We start from the raw sequence: 25,355 nt of genomic DNA on the forward strand, positions 1-25,355 counted from the left end.
ATTTTGGCATTTCATTTCCCCATGTGTATATTTTGTGGGAGAGGCTTATAACTCCCAGCATCTCCTTCTCCTGAGCTGGAACTCTATTTGTCTCTCTGAAACATGTGAGTCCCACACAGCTTGGAGAGAGCTCACTGTGGGGAGGTGACACCAAGAAGGGAGGATAACATTTTCTCAACTAATAACTTCAGTCTGCAGTGAAGTCTCAGGTGGCAAGTGATGACAAAACTGTGTGAACTTCAAAAATGATAATGAATGTGAAAGCAAAAACCACTGGGAAATGTTTGACAGATTTCCTTATCGAGAGTCTAAGGAACTACTTGATTTACCATATGTTGATTGTAAATAAACTGAGAAACTGTACAATATTGTTAAATAATTCCAAATATTTGTGTATAATGCTGAATATGTAGAGAACAAGATAATGTAGCAGACATTTTAGGAGCTGTGGAGGGTTACATGCAGTAAGCTAATATTCTCACAGCAAAAGAATCAAGATGAATGTAGGAAGACAAAATGAGAGAGGAAAAAATGGAGGTCCTCATTAATAGTAGTCTTGAAAGTTACAGCAATACCAATTGGATTTTTTTTCTCCCCAAAGAGCAGATAAAAATAATCTCTTTACCTTAACCATTAGAATGTGACTTGTGTCAGGAAACTAAATGTTGACAAAGTAGTATGTCTGATTTTGGAGTTCTGTGATGACAGCTAGCTTATTCTCCCTAAAACTGACACAAATCACTGATTAGGCAGAATCAAGGTCAACTATGAGACCTGGGTTGGTTATTTTTGTGTCCAAGGTAGAATCATTCCTGCACTTTTCTTCCTAAACTGCTTTTACACGGTTTTGCCCTGACTCAGAATTTAAGCAACTTGCTAATGTAAACAACACACAGACTCCAAGATAACTACAGGTGACAGGATAGAGCTGTTCTGCAAATTATTTAAAATGTCTATTCTGAGGAGAGAGACATTTGTCTGTTCAACTCTATTACAGTGGACAGAATCATCATAATGGAGCTGAAAGAGACAGTAAGAAAATAACATTCTCTTTTGGTAGTTTAGAAATAGTGAACTGTTAACAGTTCTGGAGAGCAAGAGGAAATTGGTACTGGGAATTTCCATTTGAGTAGATGTCTCATTTTCCTACTGCTCCAGCTAGATCCTAGATGCAAAGGCATGTAGATATAGGAAGGGGGGAAAGAAGCTTTAAACTGGAAGAAGCTAAATTGAGATTGAGGGTGGTGAGGCAAATGTCCCTGCCTACAGCAGAGGGGTTGGAACTAGATGAACTTTAAGGTCCATTGCAACCTAAACCATTCTATGATATTCCTTAGGTAGTTGACTGTCAGTAACTCAGTATGTCTGTAGGAGTTTTTAAGCATGTGGTTACGCATTTTGTCTGGTGAGGCAAACACTTAATTTTTTTTTTTTAATTATTATTGAAAAAAAATCCTAGTGGTCTAAGTTGTAAATGGTAAAACCATGTGGAAGATGAAAGACTTTCAAGGTAACTATCTTGAAAATCAATTTGTAAGAATTAATATCATTTCAGTACCTTCACTGATTTCATTTTTATTGCTTTTCATGCATCTTTATCTTGGGTAAGCCCACTGATGTTTCATTTTAGCCAAAAATTCTCTAAGGATTTTGTAGCAAACAGCTTAAGGATTCTACATCAACAGCAAGCAGTTCTAAATCTGTGTACCTTTCATAAGACTGGCAGCTGTGAGCATGTCTGTGATGTTAGAACAGGTTATCACTGAGGTTTACTGAACCATCTCAATAGATTATTTTAAAATATTGGCCTAAGTTTCCACAAGGAAAAAGGCAGTCATGAGGATTTTGTAAAGTATGAATAGGAGTGGCAGCTGCTGCTTCTTTGTCTTGCACTGTTCCTGAAACGATGAATGACACCGTTTGGCTCTGCTTTTTTTCTCACTCAGAGCCCCTGAAAACTCAGGATCACTTGAAATGGGCTAACATCTTTTTGGATTCAATCTGGAACAGTAACGAATTTTGTTATTAAAGTGCTTTAGGGCTACTCTCATTTGATTAGGTACAGCACAAAGACTTTCACTATTAATGTAATCACCTCTGCTGAATAATTTAGAGACTTGTTCTCTATGCATGATTTCAGTCTAGATTAAAATACAGAAAGGATATAGTGCATAGTAGTTGCTAAAATGTTTAGGACATCAAAACATTAAACAGCTGATTTCTCGTGTCTAGGTAGCTTTCTGGTTTGATTCTAGGTATGGTAGTGGCAAAGAGAAAACCAGTGCTTCTTGGCTGCTGAAATTCTTTGGGTCTTAAAATGAAAAAGTGCTATTAAAAAACAAACAAAACCAACAACAACCAAAAAAACCCCACACACAAATTGCAGTAAATCAATTACAAAATAACTATGTAAATTTGTGCTAGCTCTTAAAACATACAAGCTTTTAGCTATGCACGTTTAGGTTAAATGTTATCAAATACCATGTTCTTAATTTCAGCAGTTCAATATATATATGTTAGGACATATTGAGTTACCATAACCTGAATGTTTAACTGTATCTTAAGTTACTAGGCAACTAGCTTTTATCTAACAACGGTGTTAGTGTATACTACATTTTCAAATTACTTAATTATAAAAACTTGAGGTCTTTAAATTGACGTTGTAGCTTGCAATACATTGATTATAAACATCTGCTGCAATATAGACATCTGTATTTGTAAGATTTTTTAAATTATGTTGCATCAAACTGTTGAAATTAAAGGTCTTAACTTCTGCAGCCCAGGAGAGAACTGCAAGGAGCGACTAACTTCATTTTTGTCCCACACTCTTGTGATGTTTTGGTTGTAGTTCATAGACATGCTGTTAATTTTTATTAGGGGTTTCCTACTGTTTTACCTTGAGTGTATTTTGAATATTTGCAAGTGTATTTTGAGTAGAAGAGAGTACTTCATTACCTATTTAGGACTTGGTTTTGCACGAGGATCTCCATGGGTGGCTGAAACGCACATTCACGATTGACTGTGTAAGCTTTTCTAGTACCTTTTGAAAATGTACAAAGATCAGGTCAGCATGCAGCGTAACCATCAAAAGTACTAAATGGTTGATGCAGAAACACTGGTTGTTTGTATTTTTACTCTTTGTATCAGATGTATATCTGTTTGTCATATCAAGACTATGGTCAGTATTGTCACAGTTGACTGCTACATTCAGTGATTAAACTGGATATACTTAGAGACATGACATTTCAGAAGACACATTTTCATCTTGGTAATCTTTGGTATTATTCCCTGTTGACATGTGCTAATAACTGTATGGCTGGTTGAAAAATATTCCCTCGTCCTATATCGTATTTTTTTTTCCCAAAACAGGTCTAAAAAAGACAAAGCTAAATCAGGCGTAAAACCAGATACTTCTGATCAAGAACCAGAGGGACTGACACTTTTGGTACCAGACATCCAAAAGACTGCAGAGATAGTTTATGCTGCTACCACCAGTTTGCGCCAAGCAAACCAAGGTAAAATAGAAATACTTTTATAAATACTGTGTAGTATTTGTTTGGAATATATTAATAGGTAACTTATAAATTAGCTTAAAAAGCAACTTGCCCCCAATTACTGACTACCTTTTCAAAGGTGGTTGGACCCTTGTTGTAGTCTTAAAAGTTTCAATCAGGAAACAGAATAACTCAAGTAAGCTGCAGTACATCTTGCTACTTTCAGCATAAGTATGTAACTCCTTTTTTTTTTCAGTCCTTCAGGGACTGAACCTGTAGACATTCAAAGGACCATCTGGTTGTCTAGTAAAGAAAACCAACTATTAAATAGCTTAATTAGAGGAGTGGATCTTAAAAAGCAGTGCATAATCATCTCCTGCTTTTGGAGAGTGTATCAGGAATACATGTGCAAGTGTCCATTCACACAAGCAAATGTCAAACTTCCTATTTTATATTTAAAAAAATAAATAAAGCAGAAAAAGCAGTAACAGATTATTCATAGTAGCAGCAGGCATGAATTATTTCTGAGCTGAGATTGTGACCTTTATTTACTTCGAGCTGTTCAGGTAATTAAATGGTAGTGAGAAAACCAGATTTGTGTTGAGAGCAATCCAAGATTCGAGACTTCTCTCCAAACAGTGTAACCATTAAATGTCATTTAAAGTTAAAAATCCCCAAAATTACATGGTTAACTACAATCAATCATCATGTTTTATATAACAGAAAAGAAGATGGCTGAATACTCCAAAAAGGCTGCTGTGAAGCCCAAGCCTTTGTCTGTTTTACGGTCTCTTGAAGAAAAGTATGTGGCTGTCATGAAAAAACTCCAGTTTGGTAGGTTGAGAAATGTGAATTTTTGTGGTTTTGAAAAGCAAATACTGAATCCCTAATTATTTTCGAAAGTTAGCAACTTTTTTTACATGTGACCACATATAGAACTACAGAAGTCTGTATTTTCAGGTTTGCAACCTATGCCCTATTTGAACTACTAAGAAATACTTTAAGCAGACACTTAATTGAATTCATCTGATTCCTTGAATTAATGATGGTGTTCATGTTTTCATTCCAGAAATGATTTGTGAATCTTTCAGTCTACATTGAAATGTTAGTAGATTATTTTAAAGCTCATATATGACAGTGTATATGTTTGTTAATATAGCTTTATTTTTTAAATTAAATAAAATTCAGATCAAAATGTGGTTTTTAGAATGAAATAGTAGTAAGCTTCATGTGTCTTCTCATGGAGTGCAATATATTGCATTGGAAAAATCATGGGACTCAATGCTTATTTTGGCCATAATCAGAACATGTTAAAAAAACTTCTCGAAGGACAAATAGTGTCTCATCCAAAAAGAGCTGTAAAATTATTGCAAAAACATTTTCTAAGAGTATTTTCTGAGTTGCAGTGACAGCATTTGCAGTCACATACTTCTAGTGCTGTATTTGTTAAGGGATTTTCCTCGCAAATGTTTGTGGAGTGTATGCCAAGAATTAGGGAGTAGGGAAGTTTGTAATGGCAACTTTTCACCCTGGCAGCCGTGCTACAGATTGTGCACAGTGAGTGATTAAAGAAAACTCGTGTCACGGTAATTTTTTATAATCTTTTAATAACACTGCAGCCACCACACGAGTAAATACAGCTGGCACGCTGCTTCACACCAATTCCTTCATTAGCATTATTATGTATTCATGAGTATCATTATATTACTGGAGTAGCTGGTAGCTTTCCAAATCAGAAATGGTGTATATTCGACAAGCTGGGATATGAAAGCTTGTAAATTTGCTGCAGAAATTAATCCAGCCCAGGACTCTGCTGTTTTGTTTTCTATGTCCACTCTTACCTCACAAAATACATTGGTTTTTTTCATTAATATAACATAAATTAAATTCCCAATTTAAATATTCAGTCTTTATCCCAGACTTACCCATGATTTACTTCAGTGTCATTTTGATGCATTAAAATTTTCCTCTCTTCTAGATACATTTGAAATGGTTTCTGAAGATGATGATGGAAAATTGGTTTTTAAAGTAAATTACCACTACATGTCTCAGGTAAAAAATGCAAGTGATGCCAACAGTGCTGCCAGAGCCCGCCGTCTTGCTCAAGAAGCTGTGACTCTTTCAACCTCACTGCCTCTCTCATCTTCATCCAGCGTTTTTGTACGTTGTGATGAGGAGCGGCTTGACATTATGAAGGTAAAGCAGCAAAGTTATTTTTATTTCCTTCTTTCACCTTGGCATATAAATGTTTTAGAACATGCCTGGAATCTTAAGAAAAAATACAAGTATTTCATGTGAACTTGAATTGCTATCCAAACTTTAGCTAAGTAGTAGTATTTTATAGTCTGATCCTCCCTGGCGAGAGGCAGGGTGAGTCCATCTACCCCAGGAATGCTGTGTTAACCAGGGAAACTTCACAGAACAGGGTTAGTTCTTCCTTTCATTCTGAACTGAAAAGTTTTATTGCAATACTCCTTCATGGTCAGAGTGTATCTTTGAATAGAACCGTTTCAGTTGATTAAAAAGCAGTAGGTATGGAGAAGTGCATTCAATATCTCTGGGCTCAAAGTTTGAAGAAAAAATTCTATTAATAGCATCCAGCAGTGGGTAGAGTTTTAGCTCCTCCTGTTTTGCTTTCCATCTGTAATCTGGAAAAATGAACATTAGCAGAAAGCTTCACTTGCCCAGAGTATCAAAATGAACAAACTGATGGCTTGTGTATGATTACAATGTCTAATGGTATTTTCTGATAAGCAGCATATGGAAATAAAGTGCTTCATGCAACATAAAATCTCAATTGTGTAGCAAATGTCACAGGGTTTTTTGAAAACTTGTGGGGTTTTGGTTTTCCTTTTTGTTTGTTTATTTGTTTTTTGTTTGTTTTGATTTTGTCCCCACAATGGTAGGTTCTCATTACTGGTCCTGCAGACACTCCTTACGCAAATGGTTGCTTTGAATTTGATGTATATTTTCCACAAGACTATCCTAATTCCCCTCCACTTGTGAATCTGGAAACAACTGGAGGCCACAGCGTGAGATTTAATCCAAACCTCTACAATGACGGCAAGGTAGGTCAGCTTTATTTTCGTGTATAGATGTCACAAGGAAGTGAAATGGATGAAACTTCTTCACCTTTGCAATCAAATGATCAGCTGCTCCTAGGTACTGGAGGAAGCTGTTTGATTAAAGCTGGCCTTAAAACTGAAAGAATGAGTAATTGGGCAGTTTCAAATCTGAATAAGCTCCTTCCTGAATCATCTTGGCAATTTCTTTTTTTTTTTTTCTTTTGTCCCCCCGCCCTGAGCCTTTGTGAGCTGGATTGGACCAAATAGCAAGTAATTTTGACCTAGAAAAATGTTCTTTTCCACCTTCTTAGCTAAATAAACCAGGCAGAAATTTATTTTGGCTAGCTGAAATACTCAGGATCCCTTCCATGGACAAAGTGTGCTTCATATTAGCTGCAACTGAATGCTTTTGCCAAGTGACTTATCTCTCATTTTTCCATTCAAAAGGTCTTTTTCTTGAGGGAAGATAAAGACTTTCCTCAACCTTTATATTCTTTATTTAAAAAAAAAGTAATTTTGAAGTATGGACTTCATGACATTTTTCTCAAGGAAGAAAAACAGTGAAGCTTTTGGAAATAAATTTAAAAGTTAAACACACTTTCCCCTTTCCTTCCCCCAAGTATTTGGCATGTTGTGGCTCATTCTAAAGGCTCCAAAAAGCTAAGGAGAAGTCAAGTGCATATCAGGGAGATGCAGCTTACATTAAAAATCCGCACACATGAAATCCTCTTTAGAGCTATAGAGATGACCATGTGTATATTTCCACCCACAAAATGGCTTTGGCTGTAGCACTATGGCAGTCCTTCATCTTTTTATTTTGGTGTAAACACTTCATCCATAGGTTAATGTTTTTCCCTTATTCCCGTGTCACTCATGGGTTCCCTGTGCTCCCTATTTTCACAAGCTATAATACTCCTTTCCAGTACTAGACCTGGAGTGGAGTTTTTTTTTCCTCTTATAGAATCCCAGAATCATAGAATATAGTGGTTGGGAAAAGACCATTAAGTCCAACCATTATCTTTACCAAAGCTGGTCCTAAACCATGTCCCTTAGCAGCACATCTGTATATCTTCTGAACACTTAGAGGGATGAGGATTCCAACCACCTCTGTGGGGAACCTATCCCAGTTTGATAACCATTTCAGTAAAGAGGTCTCTTCTAATATCCAACCTAAACCTCCCTTGGTGCAACTTGAGTCCATTTCCTGTCATCTTACCCCTTGTTACTGTGGAGAAGAGACTAACACCCACCTCACTACAGCCTCCTTTCAGATAGTTGTAGAGAGCAGTGAGGTCTCCCCTCAGCTTCCTTTTTTCCAGACTAAACAACCCCGGTTCCCTCAGCTACTCCTAATAACACCTGTTCTCCAGACCCTTCACCAGTTTCATTGCCCTTCTCTGAACCCACTCCAGCACCTCAATGTCTTTCTTGTAGTGAGGACCCCAAAACTGAGCACAGTATTTGAGGTATGGCCTCATCAGTGCCAAGTACAGGGGCACAATCACTTCCCTAGTTCTTCTGGCCACACTATTCCTGATACAGGCCAGGATGCTCTTAGCTTTCTTGGCCACATGAGCACACTGCTGGCTCACTTTCAGATGGCTGTGAACCAGCACACCCTTTTCTGCTGGGCAGCTTTCCAGCTGCTCTTCCCCAAGCCTGTAGTATTGCATAGGGTGGTTGTGACCCAAGTGCAGGACCCAGCAGTTGGGCTTGTTGAATCTCATACAACTGGCCTGAGCCCACTAGTCCAGCCTGTCGAGGTCCCTTTGCAGAGCCTTTTTACTCTCAAGCAGATCAACACTCCCTCTCAGCTTAGTGTCATTTGCAAACTTACTGAAGGTGCACTCAATCCCCTCATCCAGATGACTGATAAAGACACTGAACTGGCCCCACTACTGAGCCCTGGGGAACACGACTTGTGACCAGTCACCAACTGGATTTAACTCCAGTCAGCACCACTGTTTGGGCCTGACCACCCTGCCAGTATTTACGCAGCAGCATGGCTGTAGAATGTCATTCATACCGGTGACCTCATTTCCTTTTTTCTTTGCCTAGCATTAAGTCTTGGCAAACATTCGCCCCTAATTTTCTCCTGTTTATCTTGCCTCTCTGTGTTCCCTAACTGATTACTTCATTTTGTGATAAGGTTCAAGAACTCCATAAAGACCAAATCAGTTGTAGACACTAAGAAATGTTTTCAATTCCTGGATAGTCTGTGAGACAGAAACCACCTTTCATGTGCTTAAGCAGTGATGACATTAAAAACTATGAAAGGACATGTTAGAACAGTATTTAAAGAGGAAAGGAAAGAGTCAGATTCATAATTTGTTTTGAGCCACTAGAACCTGCAGGTTTTCCTTGGTAAAAATAATCAGCCTTTCCTTGTTCATTTATTAATATGCTTATCCATGTTAGTTTTAGCTGCCTTTATTTCAAATTACTTTCACAGGAAACAAATTTTCCTTTTAGAATGCAGTTATACAGAAGTCTGTAAAAATTGAAAAGTTTGCATGTAATGTTAACATCTGGCCAAACAGACAAATTTCATCATAATGTTTGTCTGTGGCATTGTCACCTTTCCAGGTATGTTTAAGCATACTTAACACATGGCATGGGAGGCCAGAAGAGAAATGGAATCCCCAAACATCAAGTTTTTTGCAGGTGAGCATTTCCTCTTTCTCTTCAGTAGATGTAATTTAGGACTACTGAGTAACCTGTCGAACCTAAGGATTCTTGTTCTAGGGCTTTTAAACTAGAATTTTCTTTCTCAAGTAAGCATAAGGTAAATGCCCAGAAAGAATCCTTGGAACACAAGAAAAGAAACACCCTAGAGCAGACAAGTTCCTCAGAGTGCTCTTTACAACAATATTTCTACTGATCTTGTCTTCAAGAGTGGCTGTTCATGTGTGTAGCTCATTCCTGCACTGCTTGGACTTTGCATTATTTCAAGAAACTGGAAGATAGTATCTCTTCCTTGGACTCTTTGAAACAGAGTAGGTTCCACATTATGAGAAATGAGGAAGTGCAGTACACTAGTACCAACTGTAAAGCTACTCCTCTAAAGTCTACCAGCAGCTGAACGGGGAAATAAACCTGAAGGGAGGTAAAGTGTTATTGAACACAGCATACCTACAGTTAGGCTGGAATTTATTAGGAGGACATACAGCCATTAAAAATTTCAGCTTTATGTCATAGAAATGCACTGACTAAAAAGCATGTAAAATAAAAGTAAAGATTGCAATGGCTTATTGCCTATGGCATTTTCTGAATTTATTCCTTCCTTGGAATAATTATTGTACAGCACAGGGTACACTTCTGTTCTAAATCCTGAAAGACTATACGGTTCCTGTTTCAGCATAGTAGATCTTCAGTTCCGGCCTTCAGCAGGACAGATTTCAGCTTGTTCAGGAATGGGCCTCAGAGAGCTGGTTGATCAGTCTCCTGGACATTCAGGAATGGTCTATTCCAGGGGCTGAACAAAGAACTCCTGCCTAAGCTGAACTGCAAGAAGGGGATGGGCTATTCATTAGAAATAAATACTTTGGCCAAGCATTCAGGAGAAAAATGAAGAAAACCAAAGTAAGGTTGGTGTTGAGAATGACCAAGAGGGTTAGCAGCAAAAGAACACATTTGCTTTAGGCTTTTCTACTGCTCAGTGGGGCAGGGAACCTACTGGCAAGGACATAGAAAATCCAGAGGTCATCTCTGCCTAATTCTTTAGGGGTGAGGTTTGCTTTCCATGGTCCTGAGCCCTTAGTAGATAGGTCTGTGAGAAGAGGAGGTACCCACAGTAGAGGAAGAGTATTTGGGCTGATTGGACCCAGTGGTTCATAGAACCAAGTCTCAAGCATACAGGGGTGCTGAGGGAGCCAGAGTATGTCACTGCAAAGCCACTAGCTCTTGTCTTTGAAAGGTCATAACAACCAAGGGAGCTTACTGGCAAATCTCACTTCTAGACAACTTCTAGACAGGCAAGAAGGAGGATCTGGGGATAACTGCAGGCTGGTCAGCAACACCCAAGTCCTTGGGAAGATGATAGAGCAAATCTGAAAGCTATTTTCAAGTACAGGAAAGACAAGATAAAGACAGCAAACAGCCAGCATGGATTTACTGGGGGTGAATAGTGCCTGCATAGCCTGCATGCCTTCTACAGTGAGGTGACTGGCTCCACATAAAGGGAGAGCAGTGGATGTAATTTACTTTGACTTCATCAAGATCACTGATTCAGTCTCTTTTAGTACCCTTGTAGCTAAATTGGTAAGATGTGGATTATAAGCGGGTGAAAAACTGGCTGGTCCAGTGGCAAAGAGATCTGTCTTGGTGAAGGTACAGAGAAGGTGGAGCCAGACACCTCTTAAAGATGCAGAGCACTAGGACAAGTACCAACTGACACAAGATGAGAAATGGGAAATTTTGATTAAATACTAGGAAGAACTGTTTCACTTTGAGGGTGATGAAATGCTAGGACAGGTGTCCAAGAGCGACTGTGGAATTTCCATCCCTGGAGATTCCTTGGGGTAATAACATTCCCTCTCCTTTCAAGAGACAGTTACGATTTTGAGATTGAAGTTGCAGTTCCTTACATAGTATTTTGATTTTTATGTTTAACACAAAATAGCTGTGGCTGCTTCTAGTTCAGAGCATGGCAGACACTGGAGAGAATGTGACATGTAACAGTACCTAGCTGGAGCACCTGCCCAAGAAACAGAAATACTTGCTTAGTTTTCCTTCTCAGCCCAACAGGTGGGGGATGCTACTTCACATTTCCCACTGCCCTATCCATCAGGATAAAGACTTAGTTGCCCTAGGTTGCACTTCCGTGCAGTGGTTAAAGCATGACTACAAGCAGATTGTGTTATGGCATGAAAAAGAGTATGGATGCATTCCTGTGAGGTGAGATTAACCTGCAACTTTCAAGTGATTCTTGGGCTGTTGCTGTGACGAGAGGTTACTGGTTTGGCATGGACTGAGTACACACTGCAGAGAGTTTAGGAAGCTGGAACACTTTTGTGCTGGCATTGCTACACAATAAACTCTTAGAAGTATGTCATGTTTAATCACAAAGCACAGCTACCTAGTTGTTGGGGCTTTGCACTGTGAAAGACCTAAAGTCTTGAATTGTTACTGCCATGGTTTCTATCTGATGTAAATTGTGTGTTTGGCTTTTCCCAATATAAGGTGGACAGTTGTCTTCACAAACTGGGCTGCTAAATTAGGGGATGGCTCCAAGCTTTAAACTCTATCTAGGCTGAGAGGGGAGTCAGTTCTAGAAACAGCTGCCCTGAAGTTTTGAATCTAGTGCAGTGAATAAGTATGCCATTCTTTGAAATGTAGCATCTAATCAGTTTTACAATGTTTGACACAATGGTAGTGTTCAAATCACCTTTCTTTAATTTTTTTTTACAGTTCTGAAACTAGGTTTGTGTCATAGAATTGTCATCTCTAAAATTCTTATTGCAGTTGATCCTAAGTACATAAGACAAACCTATCCTTCATTTAAATTTTAAAAAATACAGTCAATGATATCTTTATACTTAGAGAACAACATTTTTGCACATAATGTAGTTTTGATTAAGTAGAACAAGCTGACATGGGCAAGCATTCTAATATTGGAAAAATTAACAAGCCATCAAATCATGAGTATGCTGTACATACATTTGGGTTCCTATGAGCACCACATATCTTTTGAATTCTTTGGTTTATGTTAGGAATATTTGTGTGTATACTTAGATGCCTTGTATGTATTTAAGCATCTATTCCCATATGTACTTAATAGTAAAATTGAAAGGGGGAAAGCTGCCATTTCTTTATCACTGATTAGCTGGTTCTTTGTTAATACAGTACTGAAAACTTTTTTTTTCCTCTCTTATCACAAGAGAAGTACTGAGGTTTTGTCTTAATGGCATATGACTCAGAGTGTTAAATGTAAAATCCATAACTGAAGAGCTAAAAATGTATGTAAATCAGTGTAATGCACTTGGAAGAAAAATGGGAGAGTACAACAATTAACTCAGTGGTTTGCATTTCACCTCTGTTGTTCCTTTTCCACTGAGTTCAGAACTAGAAGAATTAGTAAGTTCAGCCACAGGGAGAAGTTCAAGAATTTTGACTGAGATCTTGTCAAATAAACATACTTTCTTTCTCAGAAGGGTGCAACAAGACATCTCTTCATTTAAACATCTACTTACATTTTTATTTTCATCATTTTTTTACCGTGTATTTCTCATTTTCTCGGTCATAGGACACAATCATAGGAATAATGGTTATTATGTGTAGTAACAGTTTTGGTTTGAAAGCATGGACATTGCCTACTTGCACATGGCCTCTATTACAAATGACAGTACTTTGCCATAGAAGTGGGTTTGCATACAAGGTAAGTAAAACTGTGTATTTGTACAAACAAGTGGCTAGCACAATTTTAATACTTAGTTTCTTTGCTTAACAGGTGTTAGTATCTGTCCAATCCCTAATACTGGTGGCAGAACCATATTTCAATGAACCGGGTTATGAACGATCACGAGGAACTCCAAGTGGTACCCAGAGCTCCAGAGAGTATGATGGAAATATTCGACAGGCAACAGTCAAGTGGGCAATGCTTGAACAAATCAGAAATCCACTGCCATGTTTTAAGGAGGTAGGTTTTGTGAAATGCTGTAAATATCCTGATTATTGTTCATTTTATTTGAGTATTAAGAATAATGCAAATATTTGGAAGCATCATGCATTGCAAAAGATGATGGGTTTAGCTGCCTTCTTATTTCCTGGGGCAACTGGCTACTGGCTCTAGAGACTGAAGTGGATAAGGATGCTCCTGACTTCCTGGGATTCTTTTCTGGGACTGACCTGCAAGGAGGGTTTGTGCAACAATTTGATGAAACACAATTCCTATACCTTGGCTCATTCTTAATACAAGATGGTACCTTCTACATCTCATGTAAAAACTGTTGCTTATCCCTACAAATGAGCACTCGGCTTTTGTTAGCATGGATAACAGGAAGTATCTCTTTCAAGAAATACAAATTTGAAGCAAGTATTAGGAAGCACTTTGGATACACCAAACCATTGCAAATTGGATAGATTTGAAAACAAATACCACAGTCCATCAGTATATCAGAGGTTGGAAGGGACCTCAAGAGATGATCAGGTCCAACCCCCCTGCCAGAGCAGGATCACTTAGGATAGTCCACATAGGAACACATCCAGGTGGGTTTTGAAAGTCTCCAGAGAAGGAGACTCCACAACCCCCCTGGGGAGCCTGTTCCAGTGCTCCGTCACCCTCACTGTGAAGAAGTTTCTCCTCATGTTGAGGTGAAATCTTCTATGTTCTAGTTTGAACCCATTGTTCCTTGTCCTATCACTGTGAACCACTGAAAAGAGCCTGGCCCCCTCCTCCTGACACCCACCCCTCAGATATTTATAGACATTGATCAGATCCCCTCTCAGTCTTCTCAAGACTAAACAGCCCCAGGGCTCTCAGTCTCTCTTCATAGAGGAGATGCTCAAGTCCCCTAATCATCCTCGTGGCTCTTTGTTGGATTCTTTTCAGCAGGTCTCTGTCTCTCTTGAACTGGGGAGCCCAAAACTGGACACAGTATTGCAGGTGTGGTCTCACCAGGGCAGAGTAGAGAGGCAGAAGAACTTCCCTAGACTTGCTGGACACACCTTTCTTGATACACCCCAGGATCCCATTGGCTCTCTTGGCCACAAGAGCACATTGTTGTTCCATGGAGAACTTGCTGTCCACCAGCACTCCAAGGTCTTTCTTTGTGGAGCTGCTTTCCAGCAGGGCAGCCCCTAACCTGTACTGGTGCCTGTTGTTATTTCTCCCCAGTTGTAGGACCCTGCACTTGTCCTGATTAAACTTCATGAGGTTTGCCTGCACCCAGCTCTCCAGCCTGTCCAGGTCACATTGGATGGCTGCACAGCCTGAGGGGGTGTCAGCCAACCCCCCCAGTTTTGTATCATCAGTGAACTTGCTGAGGGTACTCTCAATCCCCTCATCCAGGTCGTTGATAAAGATACTGAACAAAACTGGACCCAGCACCAATCCCTGAGGGACACCACTTGCCACAGGCCTCCAAGCTGACTCTGTGCCACTGATGATGACCCTCTGAACTCTGTTGTGGAGCCAGTTTTCAATCCACCTCACTGACCAACCATCTATGCCACATCTCCTGAGCTTTTCTATGAGGATGTTATGGGAGACTGTATCAAAAGTTTTACTGAAGTCAAGATACATGACATCCACTGCTCTTCCCTCATCTACCCACTTGGTCATAACTTCATAGAAGGCTATCAGATTAGTCAGACAGGATTTCCCCTTGTTAAATCCATGTTGGCTACTCCTGATAACCTTCTTGTCTTCCATGTGGTTAGATGACCTCCAGGATGAGCTGCTCCATCATCTTTCCAGGGATGGAGGTGAGGCTGACTGGTCTGTAGTTGCCTGGGTCCTCCTTCTTGCCTTTTTTGAAGACTGGAGTGACGTTTGCTTTCTTCCAGTCATCAGGCAACTCTCCTGTTCTCCAGGACTTTTCAAAGATGATGGAGAGAGGTTCAGCAACACTATCAGCCAGCTCTCTCAGCACTCATGGATGCACCCCATCAGGGCCCATGGATTTGTGTGTCTTCAGAAGGTATAGGAGATCTCTATCCCTGTCCTGACTGACCAGCAGAATGTCCACATCTCTCCAGTTCTGCTCCCTTGCTTCTAGAGACTGAGGTTCCTGAGGGCTGGTCTTAGGAGTGAAGACTGAGGCAAAGAAGGCATTCAGCAACTCTGCCATCTCTGCATCATCAGTTACTGTATCTCCCCTCTCATTCAGCAGTGTGCCCACCTTTTGCCTGCTCTTCCTTTTGTCATTGATATATTTGAAAAAACTCTTCTTGTTCTCTTTCACCCCTCTGGTGAGATTCAGTTCCAGGAGGGCCTTGGCTTTCCTTGTTGCATCTCTGCATTCTCTGGCTACATCTCTATAATCCTCCCAATTGACCAGTCCTTTTTTCCACATATTGTAAACCTCCTTTGAGGTTTTGAGTTTTACTAAGAGTCCCTTGCTTATCCATGCAGGTCTTCTGCTTGCCTTACTTGATTTTTTTTCAAGGGAATACATTTCTCTTGAGCTTGGAGGACGTAATGTTTGAACATCAACCAGCTGTCTTGGGCCCCCCTTCCTTCCAGAGCCCTAGTCCACTGGATATTTCTGAGTCTTGAAGAGGGGAAAGTTGGCCCTTTTAAAGTCCAGGGTTGAAATTTTACTTATCACCCTGCTTCTTTGTCTATTGATATTAAACTCTTAACATGTGGTCGCTGCAACCAAGATTACCCCCAACCTTGACATCTACCATCAGTCCTTCTTTGTTTGTTAATATCAGGTCCAGCATCGCACTTCTTGTTGGTTCTTCAACTGCTTGCAGGAGGAAGTTGTCATCAGTGCACTGCAGGAACCTTTTGGACTGTTTGTGCTTGGCTGTGTGATCTTTCCAACTAATATCTGAGTGGTTGAAGTCACCCAGGAGCACCAGGCTGATCTTGAGGCTACTTCCAGCTGCCTCTAGAAGGCCTCCTCAGTAGCTTCTTCCTGATTCTATGGTCTGTAGTAAACCCCCACAACTGTATCATCCATGTTTGTACGTCCCTTCACTCTTACCCATAAGCTTTCAACACCTTTATCATCTCCCCCTGGGTTGAGCTCAACACGTTCCAGTTGCTTATTCACATAGAGAGCAACTCCACCACCTCACCTTGTCAGCTTGTCCTTCCTGAAAAGAACATAGCCATCCATAACCACGTTGCAGTCATGGGAGCTGTCCCACCATGTCTCTGTAATTGCAACAAGATCATAACCCTGTGACTGCACCCAGATTTCCAGTTCATCCTGCTTATTCCCCATGCTTCTTGCATTGGTATACAGAGACTTCAGAGACTTAGCAGAGGAGTATCTGTTATCATTGTGGGTGTTGCATAATCCACTATCCCCTACAGCCCCTGGGATAACAGTGGAGCTGGTACCCTGCCTCACAATTGTCCCAGGAATGTCCTCAGTGTGGCTCATTTTTCCCCCTTCCCCCTTCGAAATTAGTTTAAAGACCTATCAATCAGCCCTGCCAGTTCTTGTCCCAGGATTTTTTTCCTCTCAGAGATAAGCAGTCTTTTTCTATAGTCAGCAGGCCTAGAGTCTTGTAGAGTAGCCTGTGATCAAAGAACCCAAAAACCTGCTGTTGACACCAGTCCCACAGCCAGGCATTAATCTGCTGGATTTTCATGTTTAGTCCACCATTAGGCATAGCTAGTGGGGGAACAGAAGCAAATACTGCTTGTGCTCTTGACTCCTTAACCATTCGTCCCAGGGCTCTGAAGTCCTTCTTCATTGATCTCAAACTTCTTTTTGAAATTTCATCATTGCCTACTTGGAAAACCAACAATGGGTAGTAGTCAGTTGGGTGGATCAGGGTAGGAAGTTTTCTTACTACGTCCTTGACCCTGGCCCCAGGTAGGCAACAGACTTCCCTAAAGAGTGGATCAGGTCTGCATATAGGACGCCCTTCAGAAGCGAGTTCCTGATGACAAGCACCAGGCATTTCTTCTTGACTGCAGATGTTTTGATCTGAAAACAGTAGGTTTGCTTGTCCCTAGCTTCTGAACGACATAAACTAGGTAAGGTTTTATAGCTGCTGGTAGATGGTTCCACTTGCTGGACACTGGTTTTGGTGGAAACAGGTTCGCTAAGAACAGCAAATCTATTATACAGGGGCACCTGAGGGGGTTCAGTGGCTTGTGGGGCACCATGCCTGGGGCACTTGGGAGGAATTTGTCTCCATTGCTGTCCAGCTTCTGAGTCATTCTGTTTGGGAAGCTGGTAAGAGAGTAGGGAGTGTTTAGTGTCCCGACTACTCCATGGCTGATGGGACTGTTTGAAGGATGTCAGAGTCTGATTCCGCCAGTCCAGCTTCCTCTCACACTCCCTAATAGTCCGCAGCCTTTCAACTCCCTCCTTCAGCTCAGCTGCTAGACAGAGAAGGTCACCCACTTGCTCACAGCAAATACAGGTGTAGTCCCTGCAGTCTGCCTCGGGAAGTGAGAGATTCTGGCACTCCTTACAGCCAGGAGTTTGGATACCTGCGTGTTTATGTGGGACCTCTGTCTGGGTTGACACAGATCTTTTGGAAACACTTTTACGACGAGTTGCAACCATCTCTGATCCTGCCCACGTGACCTTACTGAAGGACAAACCCACATGACTCAGCCCCTCCCGCTGGTGAAACACCCACCCTGCAGCGGAGACGGTGCCCACGCCGCGCCTGCCTCTCGGGGGAGAGAAGCTGGCTCAGAGGAGGGGTCGTGCCGTGCCTCTCGGCACCGCTCCCGCACTGCTCCTGCCTCGGTGAGCAGGGAAGAGCTGAGATCGCAGATCTGCCCTGTCTCGGCTTGCTGGGGTTTTCAAAGCAGCCACCGGAGCAGAGACTCCGCCCACACCACGCCGGCCTCTATTGAGAGAGAAGCTGGCTCAGAGGAGTGGTCTGAATATCACTTACAGAACAATCCAGAAAGCATCTGTGCTAAACTAGAAATCAGCTGTTACTGAAAACAACTGTCTTGCTGCTGATAAAAGTAACCTTCATGGATTCACACTGCCTTAAACTGATTTGAAAAAAATCACATTGTTTACATTTATGAAAACAGACTTACTCACTCGTAGCATCATAAAACAATTTAGTCTCACAGTGGCTGTACTCCCAACTTCTTTCTCAAAGCAGGTCAATTAGATCTCAGGGACTTGAACATATATGGTAAAGGATTCGAGGAAAAAAAGAGCAGAAGATAGGCTAAGTAAGATAATCTGTGTATTAATGCAAAGTGGTTTGACAGACTTGAGTCATCTCATGGTACTACCAGCAAATGCATAGAGAAAAATGCATTTTACTCTAACTACTAAAACTGCTACCTCTTTTAAATTGAGGTGTGGAACCATCTTGTAGCATCACTTGTGCTTTCAATTGTCTGCATACTAAAATGCTGAGAAAGCGTAATTATTTTAGGATTATGCACATTGTGTGGCTTCTGAGTGAAGGGTAGTCTCCTATCCCTTCTCTGCTGTCCATAAAAACATCCTTTGGAATGCAAAAACGTTTTTCCATTAAAATTACTGTGTCTTGTGGAATAAGAAATCAGAGACACTTCACCTGCATGACAGGAGTGAAATAATGCAGGTGGAGAAGGATGTGTAGAACTATTAGTGTAGAACTAATGAAACATGGTGGATGTTCTAAATTACCTCTTAAATGCTTTACTCAGTAAGTTGAAGACCATGGTAAAGATAATATGTGACATATAATCAAATAACCTCTTCTAGTAGATCCTTATTTTCTAGCGAAATGTGACAATTTTCACTTTTTGCCAAAAAAAGTTCTCAAATTACAGTAAGTGTAAATTAATTGAAGATAATATCAGGTGGGTGCTCCCTTACAATTGTGTTCCAACTTGCTTTTCACATGTAGAGAGATGAAGGATATGCAACATTGAAGTGCTTGGTAAATGACTCCCAGTTGCTGTTATTGTGCTTTTCAAAAGAAGCTCAGCAATATTGTGCTTACTCTGCAGCTTAGGTTTTGTTACCTGTGAACAGGCAAGTGTTACGCTGCGCAGAAGAGAACCGGCCAACACTTAAATACTTTGCACCCAAGTCATTCTGTTCTGGTTTAGGAAACTGAAGGTTTCCTTATTTCCCAAGATACAGTTTTCAGTGTTTCCCTGAGTGTTGGTCTTTAGGACAGTATGATGAAATTCTTGAGATTCGGCGTAGAAATTTGAAGTTTTGATAGCCTGCTTCTGTAAGGAGAAGTTTGAAGCTAAGATAGTTAAAATTGTAATCATACTTGTTTTAACCTTGGAGTCCTACCCAGTGCCTTATCAACTTGTACAATGTGAGAACTACTCTCAACTTCTCTGAGTACATATTCCCTGTCACTATGTAAAGTGTCATGTGTCTTTCTTCACATACCAAAAAATGGAGAGACTGCACCGGAAAGCATGACATTTTTCTGGGATGCAATAGCAGAATTTTGGATGCAAGCAAGATTCAGTCTATGGTCCCATCCAAATGAAAAACGCATCTCTTGTACAAACTATCTGATCGCTTCTCTGAGACTAGCTTGTTGTAAACAAACCTAGGGGGTTTTTAGGGTTGCGTTAAGAACCTTAGCAGTGGTGACCATTCAGTAACATAAATGCAAAGGCATCCTGAAAACTGCGGTCTAAGAAAATGTATATATCTTTTATCTAAAATCTTTTGTCTTCACAAATCTGAGCTGTCTTCCCTTCAGTGTTTCAAATGACAGGTAGTCTCAGGAGATCTAAATTCCAGTCTTTGGGAGTTCTTCCAAGCTCCATTATGGATATAAGGAATGTGTCCAGAACTGAAGTCAATTATGTTTTCAGTATGCAGTTTCTCTTTAGACAGATAGCTGTATTATCAAACCCCCTAAAGGGAAAGATGATTTTGTCAATTATGTTGCAATAGTGCAAAGAACTCTCTGTGTTCAGTAAAATGTATTTGATTTTATTGTTTTTTAAGCAGGCAGAGTTTTAGAAATCAGTTTAAGACAAAGCCAACTCTAAGCAGAGTTTTGCAACTTCAAGGGTTGATTGGTTGGTTTTTTTTTTTAAACTCAAATCTGTACAGAAATACCAAAATGACTGTGCTATCAAATACTGGTTTCTACTCAAACTAGGCAATTCAACTATTGCCTGGGAATTCTAGTGTCCCCAGTGGCAGTGCCTCTGCCTAGGACATGTAAATGTGGTTGCATCTTTTCCACAGCATGGAGAAGCATGTTATGTTCCAATACTCATACTGCTGGCAGTGTTTCTGCTTGTTTTTTGTTCAGGCAGCAAGTGGTTAGTGATAGGGGAAGACATGTTTCCTGCCTGCACTTCTTTACTAAAACAGAACTGTGGAAGCAGTAGTAAATGTATCTCTGTAATCTTGCCTCTGTGCAAAAATAAGTGTCCATACATAGTGCCTGCATACAGCATATTAAGATCACCTTTGAGCTGAATAACGTGTCCAATAGTCTACTCTTACTTTTTCTTTTTCCTGCTGTGAACTGGATTTCTGGCACTCAATTTGCCCTTCACCCAGATAACACAAGCAAATGCTGAAATGGCAGGCTGCACTTCAATCATCAGTTCATAGTGACTGGAAGAGAAGTTCAGGCCATCCACCTCTTCAAAACAGGATCAGCTGAATTCAGACCAGGTTCTTCAGGATTTTTCCAGTTGGGTCATGGAAATCTCCAAGTTCCACAGCTGACCTCCAACCTGGTTCAATGCTGAATTACCTTCATACTTAATTATATCCAGTTAGATGTGTAAGGGTCTTCCACATTTTGTATTGTTGAAGTATATGGTTCTTAGGCAATGAAGACTGTTCTTTGATTTGGGATGTTTTCTTGCAGGTCATCCACAAACATTTTTACTTGAAAAGAGTGGAGATCATGGCTCAGTGTGAGGAGTGGATAGCAGACATACAGCAGTACAGCAGTGACAAACGGGTAGGCAGGACTATGTCCCACCATGCAGCAGCTCTAAAGGTGAGACTTTCTTTTATAATCGTATGTTCTTTAATGCAAAGATGACGAATGGCAATTAAATTGCTCCACAGCTGAGTTTTTGATAATAACAGTAGCAGAAAATGCCAGCAACTTTAAAACACACAAAAAACCTGGGTTTCCTAATTGTCAAGAAGTAAAGTTTCACTTCCTCAGTAATTTTTTTCTTCAAGTTAGATTTTTCCTTTAGCACCTGCCCTGCTTATTTTCCTGTAGGTAGTTACATAAGATACAGTGTTTTTTTTTTCTCTCTCAAGGTGGGAGAATTATGATGAAGTACTGCAACCAATTCCTTGCCAGAAAACAAGCTTTTTGAATGAACAAGCACAGTTATTGAACTGCGGCCCAATTCAATTATTTATACACTATCTTAACTTTTAACAGCAGTATAACCATTTTATAAAGTGTATCACCCTCCCCTGAGGAGAAAAAAAAAATTTAAAAAGGCTTTGTTTTCTATCGCTAGCCTTGTCTGCTCTTTTTGTGGCTAATCAGCAAAAGGAAGGTACTATTAATTACTATATACTGCAGTAAGTATACAGACCTCTGTATATCTGTCTCTGTAACAGATCTCATCATGAACTCTTTATAAATTAACATGATTGTATGACCTATCTAGTCCAAGCCAGTTTCTGTTGCAATCACAGAATATAGCTCAAGATAAACAGTGCAGCATTTAGGCTGATGCACTCGTTTCCTGCAGTTCTATTCACTGTCTTTAATTTGCCTGTAGCAGTGCTTGCTCATAATCTGGTCACAGAATCAACCAGGTTGGAAGTGACCTCCAAGATCATCAAGTCCAACCGATCACCCAACCCTAACTAAACAACTAGACCATGGCACTAAGTGCCTCATCCACTCTCTTCTTAAACACCTCCAAGGATGTCGACCCCACCACCTCCCTGGGTAGCCCATTCCAATGGGCAATCACTCCTTCTGTGAAGAACTTCTTCTTTCTAAGATCAAGCTTAAACTTCCCTCTGCACAGTTTGAGACTGTGTCCTCTTGTTCTGTTGCTGGTTGCCTGGGAGAAGAGGCTGACCCCCACCTGGCTACAGCCACTCTTCAGGTAGCTGTAGACAGCAATAAGGTCTCCCCTGAGCCTCCTCTTCTCCAGGCTAAACAACCCCAGCTCCCTCAGCCACTCCTCCACAAGTCACTACAAGGAAAGTGCCAAGCCTTAGAGGGGAGTCTCTTCAGTCTTCTCTACTTAATACTTTTTTTGCCTTATGTTGTCTAACATTGTGAAGTGTTGTTTTAGCTGTGGTCTTCCACACTGACCTCTTTTTCTATATTCAGCGTCATACAGCTCAGCTGCGGGAAGAACTCCTAAAGCTTCCCTGTCCTGAGGGACTGGATCCAGACACTGACAACTCCACAGAAAAATGCAGTGCCACAACAAGTTCAGAAGAGATGATGTTGCACGAACAGGTTAAACCCAGCAGCAGTAAAGATATCCCTACTGATTTCAAGTTATGAGTTGCATTGACATGGACTTTCTAGAAACAAGGCTTTGAAGCACAAGCCAAATATGTCAATATTTGTATGTAAGAAGCTAATTATGTAATAGGTAATGAAATTGAAACTATACTATGCCCTTAAGGATATACAGTTTAATTCAAGATGATCTTTTATTTACCTGTACAAGAGTGTAAACTTTTTTGTGCTTTTATTTTTCAATTGTGAGAACCACTGATTGGTATGTTGAAAAAGTTATGTATACAAGAAATGGATAAATCACTGATATATAAGGGAAACTACCTTAGGAAAGAATGTTTACTGAATGTTTATTATTTTTTTTTACTTGTAGAGTGAGGGCGGTTGTAACAAAGAATATATATTGGTCATTCTTACAGCTCCTATTTAAAGTCAGAAAATTTTCACTGAATTTGATAGATTTTATGTTTGGCCATATTCATGCTCATATTTGATTCTAAACAAAACCTCCTGTATACTTCAATAAACGTTAAATGGACATGATCCCTCTTTTATGATTTACTGGTACATTTTTTTAAATAAACTGCCATAAAATACATTCTAGCTGAAGACTTGCACTTGTATGACTGAATTCATTACAGTCAACATGTTTAATGTTATGCTTATTAATTCTAAAATGCAGATGAAATAAATGCACATGGTTTTACCTCATGCCAAAATTTGGACTTCTGAATTCATCTTTGGTTTGGCTATTTTATGCAAGCTAACAGTATTCTAAATTTCTTAAGGGCTCTTTTGGAACAAAGCCTCTTTTTGGTTGAAATGTCTGATTTGTACATGATCAACTGTGCTCTTTAAATGCTGACAGGGACTTGATGGCATGCCATGCAGGACATTAACATTCTGTATAGATTTATTTCCAACTTTGTACTTGCACCCATGGATCTCTAAAAAGGGTAAAGGATTTTCTTGATTTAATAATCAGGTTTTGCTTTTAACATAACATGCATTGCTATCACTCTTCAAAATTTTCAACCAGTCATTGAAGGACTAAAAAGTTATTACTGGTATCACCTCAGACTAATGATCTGTTGTGTTATAAATAGTATAAATCAGTCAACACCGAAGCTTTTTTGTTTTCTATTTGTTCTTTGTTTATAAGTATCATGCTGGAACTTTTTCACTTTTTATTTTCCAATGTATTGTTTCTAATCATTAAAAATGGCACCAACTGAGGCTGTGTTCTTACGCTGACAGTGAACAAAGTTTGAAGTAAACTGTTTCTGTTGCATGGATATGTTGTGTTAATCCAAGGCTTGTCCTGAGTGTACATTCGTCTCAAAATAACCACGTAGGCATGCCCGCATCACTTTAGGGGATCCTTCATCAAAGAGCAAAACAAGCTGCTCTGTGCCAGAGCTCTCAGTTAATGTGTGAAATTAAGAGCTTATGCCACATAGTCCAAGTGTTGGAACTTCAGTGTTAAAACAGCACATTTTTCTGGATGGATGCTTACTTCCCTTCTGTTCCTGTACAAAATGACTGTGATATTCTTGTAAAGGCTCCAAAAGGAAAATTACCTGCAAATTTCCAGCTGTGTTGGAGTTAGTGGCTTCCATTAGAGCTCTTCGTTCAGTGCTTGAACTATCTGCCTACAGGAGCATAGCCTTTTTATAAAATCCTGGCACTTGTACCAAAAACAAATGTATCAGACCTGAAGATGTTGATTAAACATGATGCTCATTAACATTTTTTTACCATTAAAAACCAGCATTGAAATAAGTACCTAATGCATTGATTTGACATTAAGAGGGTGGCTAACACGTTTGCACCTTTTTCTTTAGTGTGTATTTATGGTGTCATGGCAATGCTAATGTGAAGTCACTGCTGCTTAATTAAGCAGATGTAAACAGCTGCATGGCATATTAAACTCTAATTTGTATCCACATTACCAATTATTTTTTGTTCTAACCTGAGCTAGAATAGTATTGTACCAAATTAAGGTAGATATTCAAGCCTTAGTAACTTGCCACTGTTACAGTTCAGTAAGATCTTGGCAGCAGATACAAAACAAGTATTTTTCAGGGTTTTAGCTATAACATGCAAGGCAGCTATCTTACTTTGGAGAAGAATCACAGTAAATCCCATGAACTATGTAGACAATGGAGTACTTTTTAAATCACTTCTCATCTTTTACCATTCTGTCAAACTGAATAGAAACCCATATAGTTTAGATCATTTTCTGGCCATCACATAAAGGTCACATTTTTTAACTCTTAAGCTGGTTTTGTAGAAAATGTTTTAAGAATTATTTTTAAAAGCACAAAGGTCAGCAAACTGCTAATTAGATCATGACAGAATTTTACTCCATTGTTTTTGGTCCTGCCTTTGGCCCAAGATTCACCTCTGAATCACTGTAACTACTCTGCCCAATGGAGAGCACACCACACAAGTCTTTCCTGGTGTTTCCAGGGGAGAAAAAAAAAAAAGGAAATTTGAACAATAAGAACCCTGTAAACAACAAGTTTCATTCCTGTACTTAGATATTTAGGTACTAGCAGAATAAAGTATGTATGACTATAGCTTGACTGGGTCTGCAGCAGCCTCTTTGGCATTGTTGGCCGCATTTTGTTGCTGTTTTTCTTCTCTAAATCTTTGACAAAAGTTCAAGGTAGAGGTAATGCATGTCTGCTAGACTGTCAGGGAGCCTCCCTTGCAGCAGATAAAATCATGTGAATGTAGGGAA

At 39.9% G+C, this 25,355-nt stretch overlaps 1 protein-coding gene across 1 annotated transcript in view; it reads left to right on the top strand.

Moving 5' to 3' along the window:
- BIRC6 (baculoviral IAP repeat containing 6) overlaps positions 1-23,561 on the top strand; it is a 179,943-nt gene extending 156,382 nt beyond the window's left edge. Inside the window, exons 67-74 of the mRNA XM_054394854.1 lie at positions 3,370-3,515; positions 4,218-4,328; positions 5,473-5,690; positions 6,401-6,562; positions 9,146-9,223; positions 13,008-13,196; positions 21,020-21,154; positions 22,472-23,561. Coding sequence (XP_054250829.1) covers positions 3,370-3,515; positions 4,218-4,328; positions 5,473-5,690; positions 6,401-6,562; positions 9,146-9,223; positions 13,008-13,196; positions 21,020-21,154; positions 22,472-22,651 — 1,219 coding nt within the window. The 3' untranslated portion in view covers positions 22,652-23,561. The remainder of the gene's footprint in view (positions 1-3,369; positions 3,516-4,217; positions 4,329-5,472; positions 5,691-6,400; positions 6,563-9,145; positions 9,224-13,007; positions 13,197-21,019; positions 21,155-22,471) is intronic.
- The last annotated feature ends 1,794 nt before the right edge of the window (positions 23,562-25,355 follow it).

Source organism: Indicator indicator, chromosome 2 (assembly GCF_027791375.1).
Source record: "Indicator indicator isolate 239-I01 chromosome 2, UM_Iind_1.1, whole genome shotgun sequence".
In the NCBI taxonomy this organism is placed as follows: Eukaryota; Metazoa; Chordata; class Aves; order Piciformes; family Indicatoridae; genus Indicator; species Indicator indicator.